Here is a 12,916-nt window from a genome sequence, read left to right on the forward strand (position 1 = left end):
TTAACACAAGATAGCCCATCAATGCTTTTGTGAACTATTGAAAAATATGCTGACAAGAATAAAATAGTCATTTGGAATTTGGCAGAGAAAAGCCACTCTAAATCATTTCCAACTGCACTAAGTCTTTGCTCCTGTTTTACGAGTAATAGAAGAGACTATCCCTGTTTTATAAGCTCATTCAGTTAACATGTTTAAGAAAGTAGACAAGTTTCTCTCCTGTGGGGGTTTTCAGATATTGTCTTCCCTTGTGGCTGCCAGTATTTCAACATCCCGTTCCAGAAACAGTTTATTACTCTTGGGGGGAAAAAAATAATAATAATAAAAAATAATTTTAAAAAAACACACGCACAAAACTGCTGCATATGAGGAAAAGAAAAATGGTTAGAAGAACAAAAAAATGGTAAATGACAGTTACATATTAGGGAATACTAAAGGGTTGTACGCTGCTCCCTGCTGCTACAGTACACCAGAGGAGTAAGCAGAATGTAAAAGCATTTTCGCTTTACATAAGAAGGCAAAAACATTTCCAAGATGTTCTACAGACAGGCAAGAGCTCATACCTCAAATAACCACCATGTCGATGGGATCCGCAGCTTCAAGACTAAGTTCTGAGTGTGTTTCAACTCAATTCTGCAGCAATTTCAGCTCTTCAGGAGTAAGCACTGAGCAGCCTTAGTTCCATCACTCAAATCAGTGGGACGCAAGTAGCCTCAGGTTTCCTCTGAATCTGCTCAGAACTTCACTAACAGTATTCCTGCAGCCAAGCAATCTCCACTCTTCTGAGTCGCACAAATTTGCTGCTGGCCCAAATGGAGCCGAACCTCCCAGAGTCTTTCCCTTTGTGTCTGTGGAAGTTCTTAGTTCACTCTGTCCTTTCCAACAGGAACAACGATGTATACACCAAACAGTATATTGCTCCTTCCCTCCACAGTGAATCCTGCTTTAATTAGGAAGGGTTTTGCAGGCAATGTATTATCTACCATGTCAGGACCACCACACTCTCGTACGATGCAGAATTCAGCCCTTTTATCATCATCAGATCTGATTATTTCTTTATTTATCAGCTACTAACATGTTTGGAGACGCAAAATCACATCACTTTACTTTCTGAAAGGTAGCAGTAGGAGATATCTCAGTGCAGAATGGATTCCATAATTAGAAAAAGCACAGGGGCCAGCTTTTTCCCCCTCATCAAGCTTGGGAAGCTCTAAACAATATGTGAAGGCAAAAGGGGAAAATGGTTACAGTACTGAGAAGGCTAAAATTTGAATGAGATAACAACAAACCTTTCTTGTGGAAGGAAAAGGAAATGACTGACTCTAAAAAAGCTTCTGTGATAAATCATCACCCCTGCATGAAATTCCATTCATATATGCTGCAATAGCTGGTAGCAATGTTAAAGAAAAACAAAAAGGAACAACAACTTATTGGCAAACAAGTTTATAAAGAACAAAATGTAACTTGCTGGAATTGCTGAGCTCTTTCAGTAGTTCATACAGTAGAAGGAGATTTCAGAATCAAACAGGAGTTTCAACAGCTGTATTTGTATTACAGTCACAAAGGCATAAATGTGAAATACAGCTCTAATAAAGAACTGAAGTTTATAAAACTGGATGGTAATTTTCCACCCTTTCCAGAAGTATCTCAGAATATCCAGGGGAATAATACCTGAAAGAGAAACATTTTGTTTGTGCATTAGACTACAAGGCATGTTATGTGCTAACTAACGAAACACTATTCATATCTCTACTGATGAGGAAAAAATCCCAGAATTAAACATTGGTCAAGGAATTCTACAGTTATTCCTCTACAATGCTTTAAAATCCTGCTTTTCAACTTACATGATCATTTACACTTGGAAGTCAGGTTTTCAAAAATAAGTTTAGCTTCTTTTAGGGCATATAGGTAAGCAGCTAGAATTTTAGACAGGTTCAGCAGCCATAAGCATTGTCTTTACTGCAAAATGTAGATGTTAACTTCTTTTGAAATTATGGCCTTTAACAAAAAAGCATGAGTTTACACAGAACTATAGGCTGCCAGACAACAATAGTCTACTGCTGTTCGTCACACATAAGCACACACCCCAAAGCTAATGTGAAGTCTACATCAATGTGAGAGACATTGTGATAAATTTTTTTGTTCCAGAATCAATGACCTTCTGTCTCTAATGCCAACTCAAGGACGGAGATTATCCAATAGGTTTTCATTAGGGTAGGACTCTATGGTGCCATTATTGTCCTGCTGTCATTCAGTTGGTTTTCCACAATGGACCAACTACATGCTTCCAATACGCAAGCATCACCAAAGCTGCATTTAGTTCTTGTTTTCCAGTTAACAGTATCTGAAATTTATTACTGTGTTGTTCTAAAAACATACATCTCAGTACACTTCTGGTTTTGCAGGCATGTAAATTGTCATCTCTGAGCCCTGGAAGCTTTAACTATAAAGAGAGGAACGCACGTCCACGTAACACATGCCTCAGATGTATTCAAGTAGAAATCCTCAATATTTTCACACTGAAGGAAGATCCATTTACCTTGTTGATTTTCATTTTGTGGGTGATTTCTGCATAACATAACCCTTTTTAAAACTCATATTAGTTCTCTGACTGTAAAGCTAACTTTTCAATGCATTATTATATTCAGTCTGTCAAGAGCTTAAAATAACAGGTCTCCAGGACAAACCAGAGCTGGAGTCTATTATAGCAGCTGTGCCTCGGGCAGCACAACCAACATCAGGCAGTAGCACAAAGAGGATAGCAGGAGATGCTCAAAGGGGCCCTTTTCTTTATTACATCCTAGCCTACATAAGTAACCTTTTTCATTTACAGGTCAAAAAAAACAGCTGTAACAAAGAAACATTAATTATATCCAGAAAAGTGTAAGCAAATGTCCTCTTTCCCTCTGACGTATAAGGATTTGTAGCTGCAGAATAAAGTTTCCTTACGATTTTGCTTTACCCATTTGACAGCCACTGGCTTTTCCTTGTGGAGACAAACAGGGCTTCATTTTGCGTGACTTACTTTGTAACTACTATTAGCTGAAGAACTCTGTTGCTATAATTAAAATTGATGATGCAGATTTTCAGAGCCTGTAGAGGGAGTGCACGAGTGCAGCATCCTTTTGATGTGCTGATGGAGTGAAGGACTGGTAAATGGATATCTAGAATCTAGGAGGGCATTTCTCTCATTATTACAATTTAGGATGGTGACATTTTGACTGTAAGCTATTTAATAGTGTTTCTGTATTCATTAAGGGCAAAGTTCAACTTGGTGCAGACAGCTGGTGTATGGTCCTTTTATATAACACTTAAGCCTCATGATGAGGCTGGGGGAGGAAGGGCAGCTGTGGGCAGAGCAACTGTGCAGGAGAGCCTCTGGACCCTCTGTACATCAGAGGAAGTTTCAAAGGAGCCTCTGAATTCACTAGTTCATATAGGCTCTTACGGAAGTCATAGATGCAACTAAAGAATCACCAATACCTGTACTTTGGAGCCTGAGTAATCAATAAATAAGTTACCAAGATAAATTAAACTTCTCACAGACGTTCATTAATACGAGAGCAGTTGTGCTGAAGCCTCAGAGTCTGTCTGGGTGGTACAGGACTGACTTTTCTTTCCAGTTTCCTGCAAAAGCCTCATTATTTGGGCTTTGTTTATAGACAAAGAAATTTGATTCCAAAAACAATCAGAAAAGAGAAAATGTTCAGAAGTACGTGTCTAGTGGTTGTGTTACCACTGAGGTAGTTATCCAAATTTTATGCTGTTTTATTAAAAACTAAATTTATGTAGAAGTTAAATTAATATTTTAAATCCTTGCTTTGTGCGGTTCCTATGAAAAACATCTAACAATATTATAAGTATGAATTTTTTAAATTTCATTTTCCCTACCTTACTATTTCCTCTGGATAGCAATTGTTAATAGTGTTGATATATTCCTGAAGAAGTGACCCAGGTTCTGCTTTTATTTCTTGAACCTTTTTAAGTCCACCAGTTGTTACAAAGAGACGACGTGCTTTACTGTCATATGGTAACACCTACACACAGAAAAGTATATTAAAAAAAAAAAGGAATATTTTCTTTTAAAGGAATCTCTATGCTACTAGGCTCAAATATTGTTTATCTGTTTTTAATTCAGAGGACAGACAAAATGGAACATCAGAGATACAGCATCTGTAATGACAACTGTATTTTAACACCCAGTTGTACAGGAAAAAAAAATTCATAAACCAGCCCTTTATGGTTATAACATAATTTAACATGTACTTTAATACATAACATATATAAAAATAACAAACTGAATATTTATGTTGACATAAATAATATTTCTTGAATTATTCCTACAGAGAAAATATGATTGTGGAGATTAAATAGATAATAAAAACAGAACACTAACATGGAATAACAACAGCATCTGTTCCACTTACACCAAGTTATTCAGGTCTTTATGTCAATTCCCACAGTTTAATTGTAGAGCAGCATTTTATATCATTATAATGATCTAGTATAGATCAGTGCATGAAAACAATACTGAGAATTGTTGCAAGTGAACAGTGCAGCCTTGAAGCATTGCACGCTACTATTAAATTCCTAGATATTAAAATCCTAAAACACACTGTGTAGCCATGGAAGCCTTTTACCAACACACACACACACAAAGCAAAAATGTGAAGTTTCTGCAGCCAAAGGGGATGAGAAGCAGAAATGATCAGACAATACATTCTGCGCTCCCTGAGTGATGCCAATATACAGCTCTGTCCAGAGGATGGGAGGGAGGGAGAAAGGGAGGGAAGTGAGGGAGATGGGGGGCTGGGTCAGACAAGGGAGAATGACAGCATGTAGTCCATAGGCCCACAGGGCTGCAATAATATTACACACAAAAAAAAGGCGAGGGGAGGGGGAAGAGAGACATAATGCAAGAAGTCAGCTGCATCTACAACAAAACCAGATAGGTTTAAAACCAACTCTGAGAGTTACATACTATGAGGGTAAAAGTATTTTGCAAGCCTTTGCCGTGGTCAGACAAATCAAGCCATAAATTTGACTGTATCTCAGTGTAAAACAAGAGCCTTGGAGCAAGGGACTGCCTGAACAGATGAAGGAAAAGAAGGATGAGATTTCTGCCACGCATATAGGCAAACAGCCTTCATTTCTCTGGTCCCTCTAGGCCATACAAAATCAACAGACAGGTAAAGAAAACACGCGAGACCACAGAGAATTCTCCCTGCTATATGCTCCACAGAAGTGTCAGGAACAACTGTGATCATTTTGTTGCAGGCACTGAAAAGACGGCTGTTTCCACGTATCTCCCACAACAAGAACTGCCAAGGAGGAACTAGCAAGGACACAGGATATGGCCCTTTCCCTGCCTTCCTCCTCCCCACTGTGACTCCCAGGCTGGATAAGGCAGCAGAAAGCTCACTTGGAAGACCCCCTAAAGACAGACAACACCTCTGAGACTCAGTCCCTTCCCCCAGTACAAAGTGAGACAGCACAGAATTGCACAAACCCTGAAAAGGATAATGCTAAAATGACACAGTCCAGCACCAAGAATGGATAGCATCCCACTCCGAAGCACAGCTCGGAAATAAGGCTTTTACTGTGCTATAAATAAGCCCACAGAAGTAATACACCACAGCTCTAAGAACTGGAAATTCCCAAGCTATAGTACAGGAGAGAAAAATGCTTTTACTGCAGAGAACTTAATTTTAAATGTATACTTCAGAAGAGCAAATGGCAGACAAGTATAGTTTGTTTAATATAGCCCAAAAAAAAAGAAACTCAAAAGCAAACATCAGCTGATATGAAGGGTACCAAACCACTTCAACAGTAAACAACACTCAAATCTGTACACTGGGTAACCAATTACTACGCACTCAGCTCATTCACAGCTCCAGTCAGCACACAGAAGCAAAAGGCACCGGATTCTGTGCAAATCTCCAGTCTTTGTACAGACTTAGGAAGAAGACAAGACAAACCTAAGTGTGGCAATGTAATCAGGAATCTGCACTACAAACAGCAGTGCTTCCAGATCTGTGGTAATCAGAAATTAATATCAAGAGTGTTTTACTTGACCATTCCCAGAAAGAACACCTCACCAAGAGAACCTGGTACCCTCTGCTAACAGATTACACTGCAGAGTATTGCCCAAAAGAAAGGCCTATAGTTGAGCAGGATTCCCAACAGCTAGTGAACATTGCAGACATTGGAAATCTCCTGATTAGTTAGCAATTACTTAAATAATTTGAAGTGATTTTTATTAAATTGCAATTTTTATTAAATTGCATCACTTTTTATATGCTGCGCTTAAATCAACAATGTAATTAACAAGAAACAGTTTAGAACTTTGAGAGGGATGCAAAAAGATTTGGGATTTTTACACTTACTTAATTGAGACTGCAAATTCATGAGGACAGAAGTGGTGAAGCCTTTATACTGTAAATTATGGTAAAATACCTGAGACTTAAGTCACTCATGTACAGACAACTTGTACTTTATCTAAAACAGATGTGACTGAGATTTATGTGATATATTGGCTCTGCGAAAATATTTGCACGTGAGTTAATATTCCACTTAATCTCAAGAGGCAAGGAAGAAAAAAACCACCTTGCTTACAAGAAACTGTTTTCCTAGTCTTAGGATGAATTACAGCAGGTTCCAGATAAAACAGTATCCAGCTTTATCAGACAAAAGAATGGGATGCTCCAAACTGCTTCTGCATGGGATGCTTGAGCATCCTGCGAAAACAGCTGAGACCTTTAGAGAGACTTCATGTTGGGAAAGATAGCTTCCTTGCTAAACGGAAAATAATTAACATATTACTCATCAAGCAGAGCCTTTTCTTACCTTACTAAACTGCCCAATAATGTGTTTCATAATATTGGGAGGGGCATCATGCAGCAATGGTTCGAGTGCTGGAAGATACGTGCATTTCTGAAGGATGTTCTTTAAGGCTCTTTTAGTCTATTGAAATACAAGATAAAATTCCTTATAGTAAGACATCAATGAAAACAACAAGAATTCATGTTATATGTCACTGAAGTCTGATCAAAAACCCAAATTGATCAGAATTCTCAAAGAGCATTTGCTGAATAAAAACTATGATATCTCTCAGGTCATTTAATGAAGAATCAATTTTCTACTTAGATTTATTAAACCTCAAAACCTACAGTGCATCGCATTCTTATTATGTTATCTACAGTCAAAGTAATGGCAATTTTCCTTTGTCTACAATGGAAGCAGGAGTAGACCCTTTAAGTAAATTGAAGTACTGAAATATAATAAAAAAGCTACATCAAAACACATTGTAAAAGACTGTATTTTAGAAGTGGCTTACTAGGAGAGTCTGCTGGTCTGAGATAGCAAAGTGCACTACCATCCAGGCAGGGGGGGAGTGACACAGTTGTACATCAGTGCTTATTTTCTGAAAACAGACTCAACGTTGGCTGCTACAAGGAGTAATGACCTTACTGGCACAGGTAATTTGGCCCTGATGTGTTGGTGACCACTTAAAATGACTATGCAAAAGTTATTTTACAGTTCTGGAATGTCATACTTCAGTGGAATGTACAGAAGCACAGTACAACATGGGAGGCCATATCCTGGAATATCTTCAGTCAGTTCACTTACTGTCATTCAAAAATACACTTTACCAAACTGCAACCCTACTAGTTCCCATGCAAGGAAGGCCCTAAACATAAAGAGCTGCATGTTTTCTAAAGCAGAGCTTTGAGCATTTGTTACAGTTTTATTATAATAAAAATGCAAGCAAACCTACTACAAGAACTATAATATTTTGTACAAGAGTTTCTATTAAAAAAAAAAGTAGATAATTAGAAATTAGTCACTCAAAAGAAATTATAGCATTTATGGTTACATGCAACTCTGACCTAAACTGCAAAGAAAATGAGGGACTAGACTGCTGTGGCTGTACCATATGATGTGGTATGCACCATACGCACATTCATTAAGATCTAATAAATGACATACAGCCTTCAGACACCCTGTGCCCAGGACATGTGTGACTGAATGAACATCAATAAAAGCACTTACCATTTAGCAGTTTTTAAGCACTTCTACCTGTGGATTACAATAAATATCTCATACTGCAGATACTACAAATATACTTGCTTTTGTTTGAAGATCTTCTGAACTGCGTGTGTCCATATACATAGCAAGCAGTGTGGGTAGCACATTTGCTACTGCAACAGCACGTGCATGCTCAGGAGTGTGTCTTCCAACCTGTCCCAAGGCCCAGGCAGCTGCTGCCTTAATATGATCTTCATGTTCTTCTACCAAGCAGGCACACAGTGGTGGTATTCCCTGCAGCATTAATCAAAAGCACAACCTTTACAAACCTACACCAGGGAAAGACAACTTGAAACTACTACAGATGGTTAGAAAATGTTTCTCTATTTACACTCTTCTTCTAAAATAAGCTGTAAGAGAATGCATGCTAGTGGTGTCATATTTTTACAAAATCATGAATAGCAAGAATTTTGAATAAATCTTAATAAACCTAGCTAAAGAAAGAAAGAAACAGATTCAATGTTCTAAGTCAGAAGGCAGTTTGAGCTAATACACAAATTTAAGGGATAAAAGGAATACATGACAATTCAGACTGCACTAAGAGTAAAGGCTTCAGCTTCGTCAGACTCAAAATAAAAGAATTTGAGTGTTTATGAATCTATGAAAGCAGTTTAAGAACAGAAGGGCTCAATTATTGAGTGGGGTTTTTTTATCCACAGCATGAAATTTCAATTTATCAACCTCTTCTTGACTCCAGTAGTTCATGTTTGACCCATCCAATCACGTCCAGAAGGTTTCAACTCTTGAATTGAAGACATCAACAAATAGAGAATACCTCCTTCACATCCAGCTGTTACTGAAGTTCTTCTGGGTCACAGTCTTTATCCTTTCTCCGCAGGATTATGGACCTACTTAGTAGCTGGTATTTTACACCAGGATACTTCAATAGGAATCATTTCATGCTACCTTAGGTAAGGCAACGCTACTGAACCTCTAACTAGAAAACCTTTTTCTCCATCCCATCGATCATTTTTTTAGTCTTTCCTGCACACTCTTCGGGTTTTTTTTTCAAGATTCTTTTCAAATACAGACAACAGAACTATACACACTAGTACTACAGCTAGATTAACTTCTCTTTTCCAGTAATGCTCCATCTTCCACTCTTTAATATGGCAAAGGATTGAATGGTCCTTTTTTTTTTTTTTCTGCCAGTGCACTGCAACAGAAGACCACAATGAAATGCTTGTCCAGTATGACCCCAAAAATCATTTTTCAAAAATCATCTTCTCCAGGATACAGTATTGCAGAATGGAGCTATCACTTTACATCATAACATCCTAGATGTGTAACTGCATGTGGTTATGCCACAGTGCATTTCTTTCACATGGTTCCAGTTTACGAAGCCCTGTCCTGAGCAATATGTATCACTCCACAAGTTTAGATTACCCTGAAGCTTTTTTTTTTTTTAATGGGTTTTGAGTTTATTTGGGTTTCTTTTGTGGATCGTTCATTAAAATATTTCATGTTGTAAGAGTTTGCACAGATCCCTACAAAATCTCTCACTGCATTCTCATGCAGTTGTGGTGGCAATTACTCTTCAAAAATTTATCACTTAGGTGCTTCCTCATGAACTTAATCTTGGATTCATCCCACTTAACTTAAGCACTCAACAGCAGGAGCATATTTGCTCTAGGCAGCCCTGAAAGTGAAGAGATAGAGACACATCCAGAGAAGAAAGGCCTGCAGAGAGGGCAAGGAAAAAGTGTCTATTTAGTTAGTTAGTTTTCAAATGCAGAAGAGCATTTTTTTAATCACTCTTACCTTCCCTGCATACTTATTGATGTTGTGTTGCAACAATTTCCATTTTTTAAACTTGTATTCCTCCTAGAAGACACTTCTGTTCCTCCATTTTTATTGTTTTGTTGTTTCAACTCATATGATATATTTTAAATGACTGACATAGTGTGAAAATGAGCCAACAATGCTCAGTGAAATGACTTGCTTCCTCCTGTCATTAGTTAGCATTATTCACATCAGAATATTATGTCAGGAACTAATTTCATCTATTGCGAATATTGCAAGTTCTCTTCCTTTTACATCATTGCCCAGCAGAATTTATTTAAACCTGAAAATGTATAGCTTATCTAATTTGAAACGTCACTTGCACAACCGAATCAAACCATACTACACTAGAAACAGAAGTCAAGTCTGAAGATTTCTGTTGCAAGACTATTATAGCAGTACCAGCAGAGTCTTGATAGTGCAATGAAGAACGTGCTGTTAAATATTCTTGTTTCAAAAAGGTTTTGATGTAGCCACAAATATTCGTTTTAAGAGGAAACAGACCATAGAAATTCACTGACTTATTTTCTGTACTCGTGCAATTGCAACACAGAAAAAAATCATGTACTGTAATACAAATGGATGCTCACAAACTAATCCAGGACATTTTATAAAAGGTTCAACTTCATGAAGACACACTTTAATCAGGTTACCACACAATTTCAGCCACAGCAAGCTGCAATATTAGGAGAAAGTGCATTGGTCAACAGCAAGTATACAATTCCGTCACAAAATACATTCTCTGGCTAGGTTAATTTGTATCACTTTCTCAGAATACCACTGGAGAACTACAGGAAGAAGACAAAGTGATAGCTAACCTTGGAGACAATCACTGCCATTGACAGGTTCTCCGAATGAGCTGCTACGTAACCAAGCATCATGATGCCAGGCAGTCTGACAGTCCCTCTGCAGCTGCCAATACAATCAATCACAGCGGCAACTCCACCTGCATTTACTATAAGCTGTGAAAGCTGAAAAGATAAACGGAAGAGATTAGATACTGTGAAGTATCAACAGGCATAAAGTACTACATTAGACAAGTCTTCAAATGTATTGCTCCTGATTTACAAAATAAAGCTGGACCAAAAGTAATGTTCCATATAGACTGTTGGGCACTAAGTGCAGCGTGAAGTTCTCAGGAATGAAGCTGTTTTGCTACACTGTTTTTGACTGACTTTACCGCAAGGAAATTGGGACTCTGAATTCTTGATGCTGTATAGCATGGAATGACATATTCTCAACTCCATTAGTTTACACCAAAGAATCATGCAAATGACAGCCTAAGACATGAATGCCCTTGAAGAGGCATCTAATGAGCCAGATATTCTTTCATACCAGTGCCCACCCATTCCCAAGCCAACATCGTATGTTCTATGCAGGGACAGTGGGAAAAGCCCACTCCTCTCACCTGCATTCTATATAACCTCTGCAGCATAAAAGCCTTTGTGGATCCCCCCTACTGAGGCAAAGACAACCACCATGGATGCGCAAAACCAACTTGGACTACGCCATTCTGCCACATTAGGGTATTCCGAGGCAGGTGCCCAGAAAACACACTGGATGGGCAACGGAGTTTGCCCCAGAATGCCAAATTATATAGCCTTGCTTAGAAATAATAATCATGTCCAGAGTCTATGATGCTCGCTATGTGTATCAAGCCATGCAACAGGTTCCTTTTCAACAAATATCACTTCCCATATCACTTGAGGGACAACAGTAGAGTATGTATGATATTAACAATGAATAGAAATTAAAATAATTTCATATTATTATAATTTTCTTCTATCTTGTTAGGTGTATTCACATTTTTCCCAAAGATTCCAAAGGAAAAGAAATATATTCTTAAAAGTCAAAATCAAATTAATAAAACTGAAGCATATGGATTTCCAATCCAGTTGATTTATATAAACATAAAATCCACCGTTGTCTTAAAACCTTTAAAAAGGGATTGTTTTTTTCATGAAACAGCTAGAAGAAATTTAAAGTTATTACTTAAGAAAAACTGTTCACACGATTGTGAAGTGCAGCCAGTGACAATGAAGTCCTACAGCTGAGCACAGCCGTGTACACTGAGCTCCTGCACAGACACACTCAGGCCTGGCTGCAAGTCCCCCAGATCCTGACCTTCACATGAATTCTACTGCATATGCAGATAGAGAGCCGAGATCCACAAGCCACAACGCTCACATGAGTGACACAGCCAACTCCTCTATAAATATCATTTGCCAATCTGTCTCTGCTACAACATGTGTTGCTTGAACAGAGATGGACAGAGATCACTGTCCCTCTAAAGTCAAACGTGGATTGTGACTTCCCACTGGGAGTCACCAAGATACTTCCTACAGCTCCTTTGGAGAGCTGCTAGACTGGCCGATTCCCCTTGCACAGAGGATCCTGTGCTAGCAGCTCTTCTGACTTTACCTACAGTATTGTGAGTTTGGCCTCTGGCTTCCGACTCTAGTGCCCCTCTTTGATAATGATAATTTCTTCACTTTTTTGAGAAAGTGAAGTTGCATCACTCATGAGGTACAGAGAGAAAACAGAATATGTGACCGGACTTCAACCTTTAATCACCAGCAGCTTAAAGACTAGCAGGCTGGAGAAACAGCACAATATTCACGTTTAAACATTTCTCAATTGCTAAGCTAGTATCCTGGTTTTGAAATGGCTGCACTCAGCATTAGTGTGTTCCACAAATATATTGCTTGTATTTCACTCCAGAGTCATATTTAGAGCCTTTTCATTATCTCTATGGCCTGACAGATTAACGTATTTATAATTATTTGGTTTTGCTATTTATTTTGCATTAACTTTGCCAAACATCCCCACCTTCCTGTATCAATTATTGGCAAAAAACACTGCAAATGCTGAGACTCTAATTACAAACTCAAGCCATTTGTTATATACATCACAAATACGTTATATATACCATCAGTTTAATAACTAAGAGAACTTTTGACTTTCATTGTAATTGGAAAAATAATTAAAATGTGATCCCAGCACCCCAGAAGATTTTTTAAAAAGACACACACTGTCTATTATTGTCACA

General features: G+C 38.1%; 1 protein-coding gene across 1 annotated transcript in view; it reads right to left on the reverse strand.

The window, feature by feature from the left end:
* Nucleotides 1–1,601: 1,601 nt before the first annotated feature.
* Nucleotides 1,602–12,916, reverse strand: part of SPAG6 (sperm associated antigen 6) — a 35,152-nt gene continuing 23,837 nt past the window's right edge. The window contains exons 7-11 of the mRNA XM_086614646.1: nt 10,686–10,838; nt 8,128–8,319; nt 6,844–6,960; nt 3,889–4,034; nt 1,602–1,668 (exon numbers count right to left, since the gene is read on the reverse strand). Of these exons, the coding sequence (XP_086470772.1) occupies nt 1,602–1,668; nt 3,889–4,034; nt 6,844–6,960; nt 8,128–8,319; nt 10,686–10,838 (675 nt within the window). The remainder of the gene's footprint in view (nt 1,669–3,888; nt 4,035–6,843; nt 6,961–8,127; nt 8,320–10,685; nt 10,839–12,916) is intronic.

Source organism: Tauraco erythrolophus, chromosome 7 (assembly GCF_009769465.1).
Source record: "Tauraco erythrolophus isolate bTauEry1 chromosome 7, bTauEry1.pri, whole genome shotgun sequence".
NCBI lineage: Eukaryota > Metazoa > Chordata > Aves > Musophagiformes > Musophagidae > Tauraco > Tauraco erythrolophus.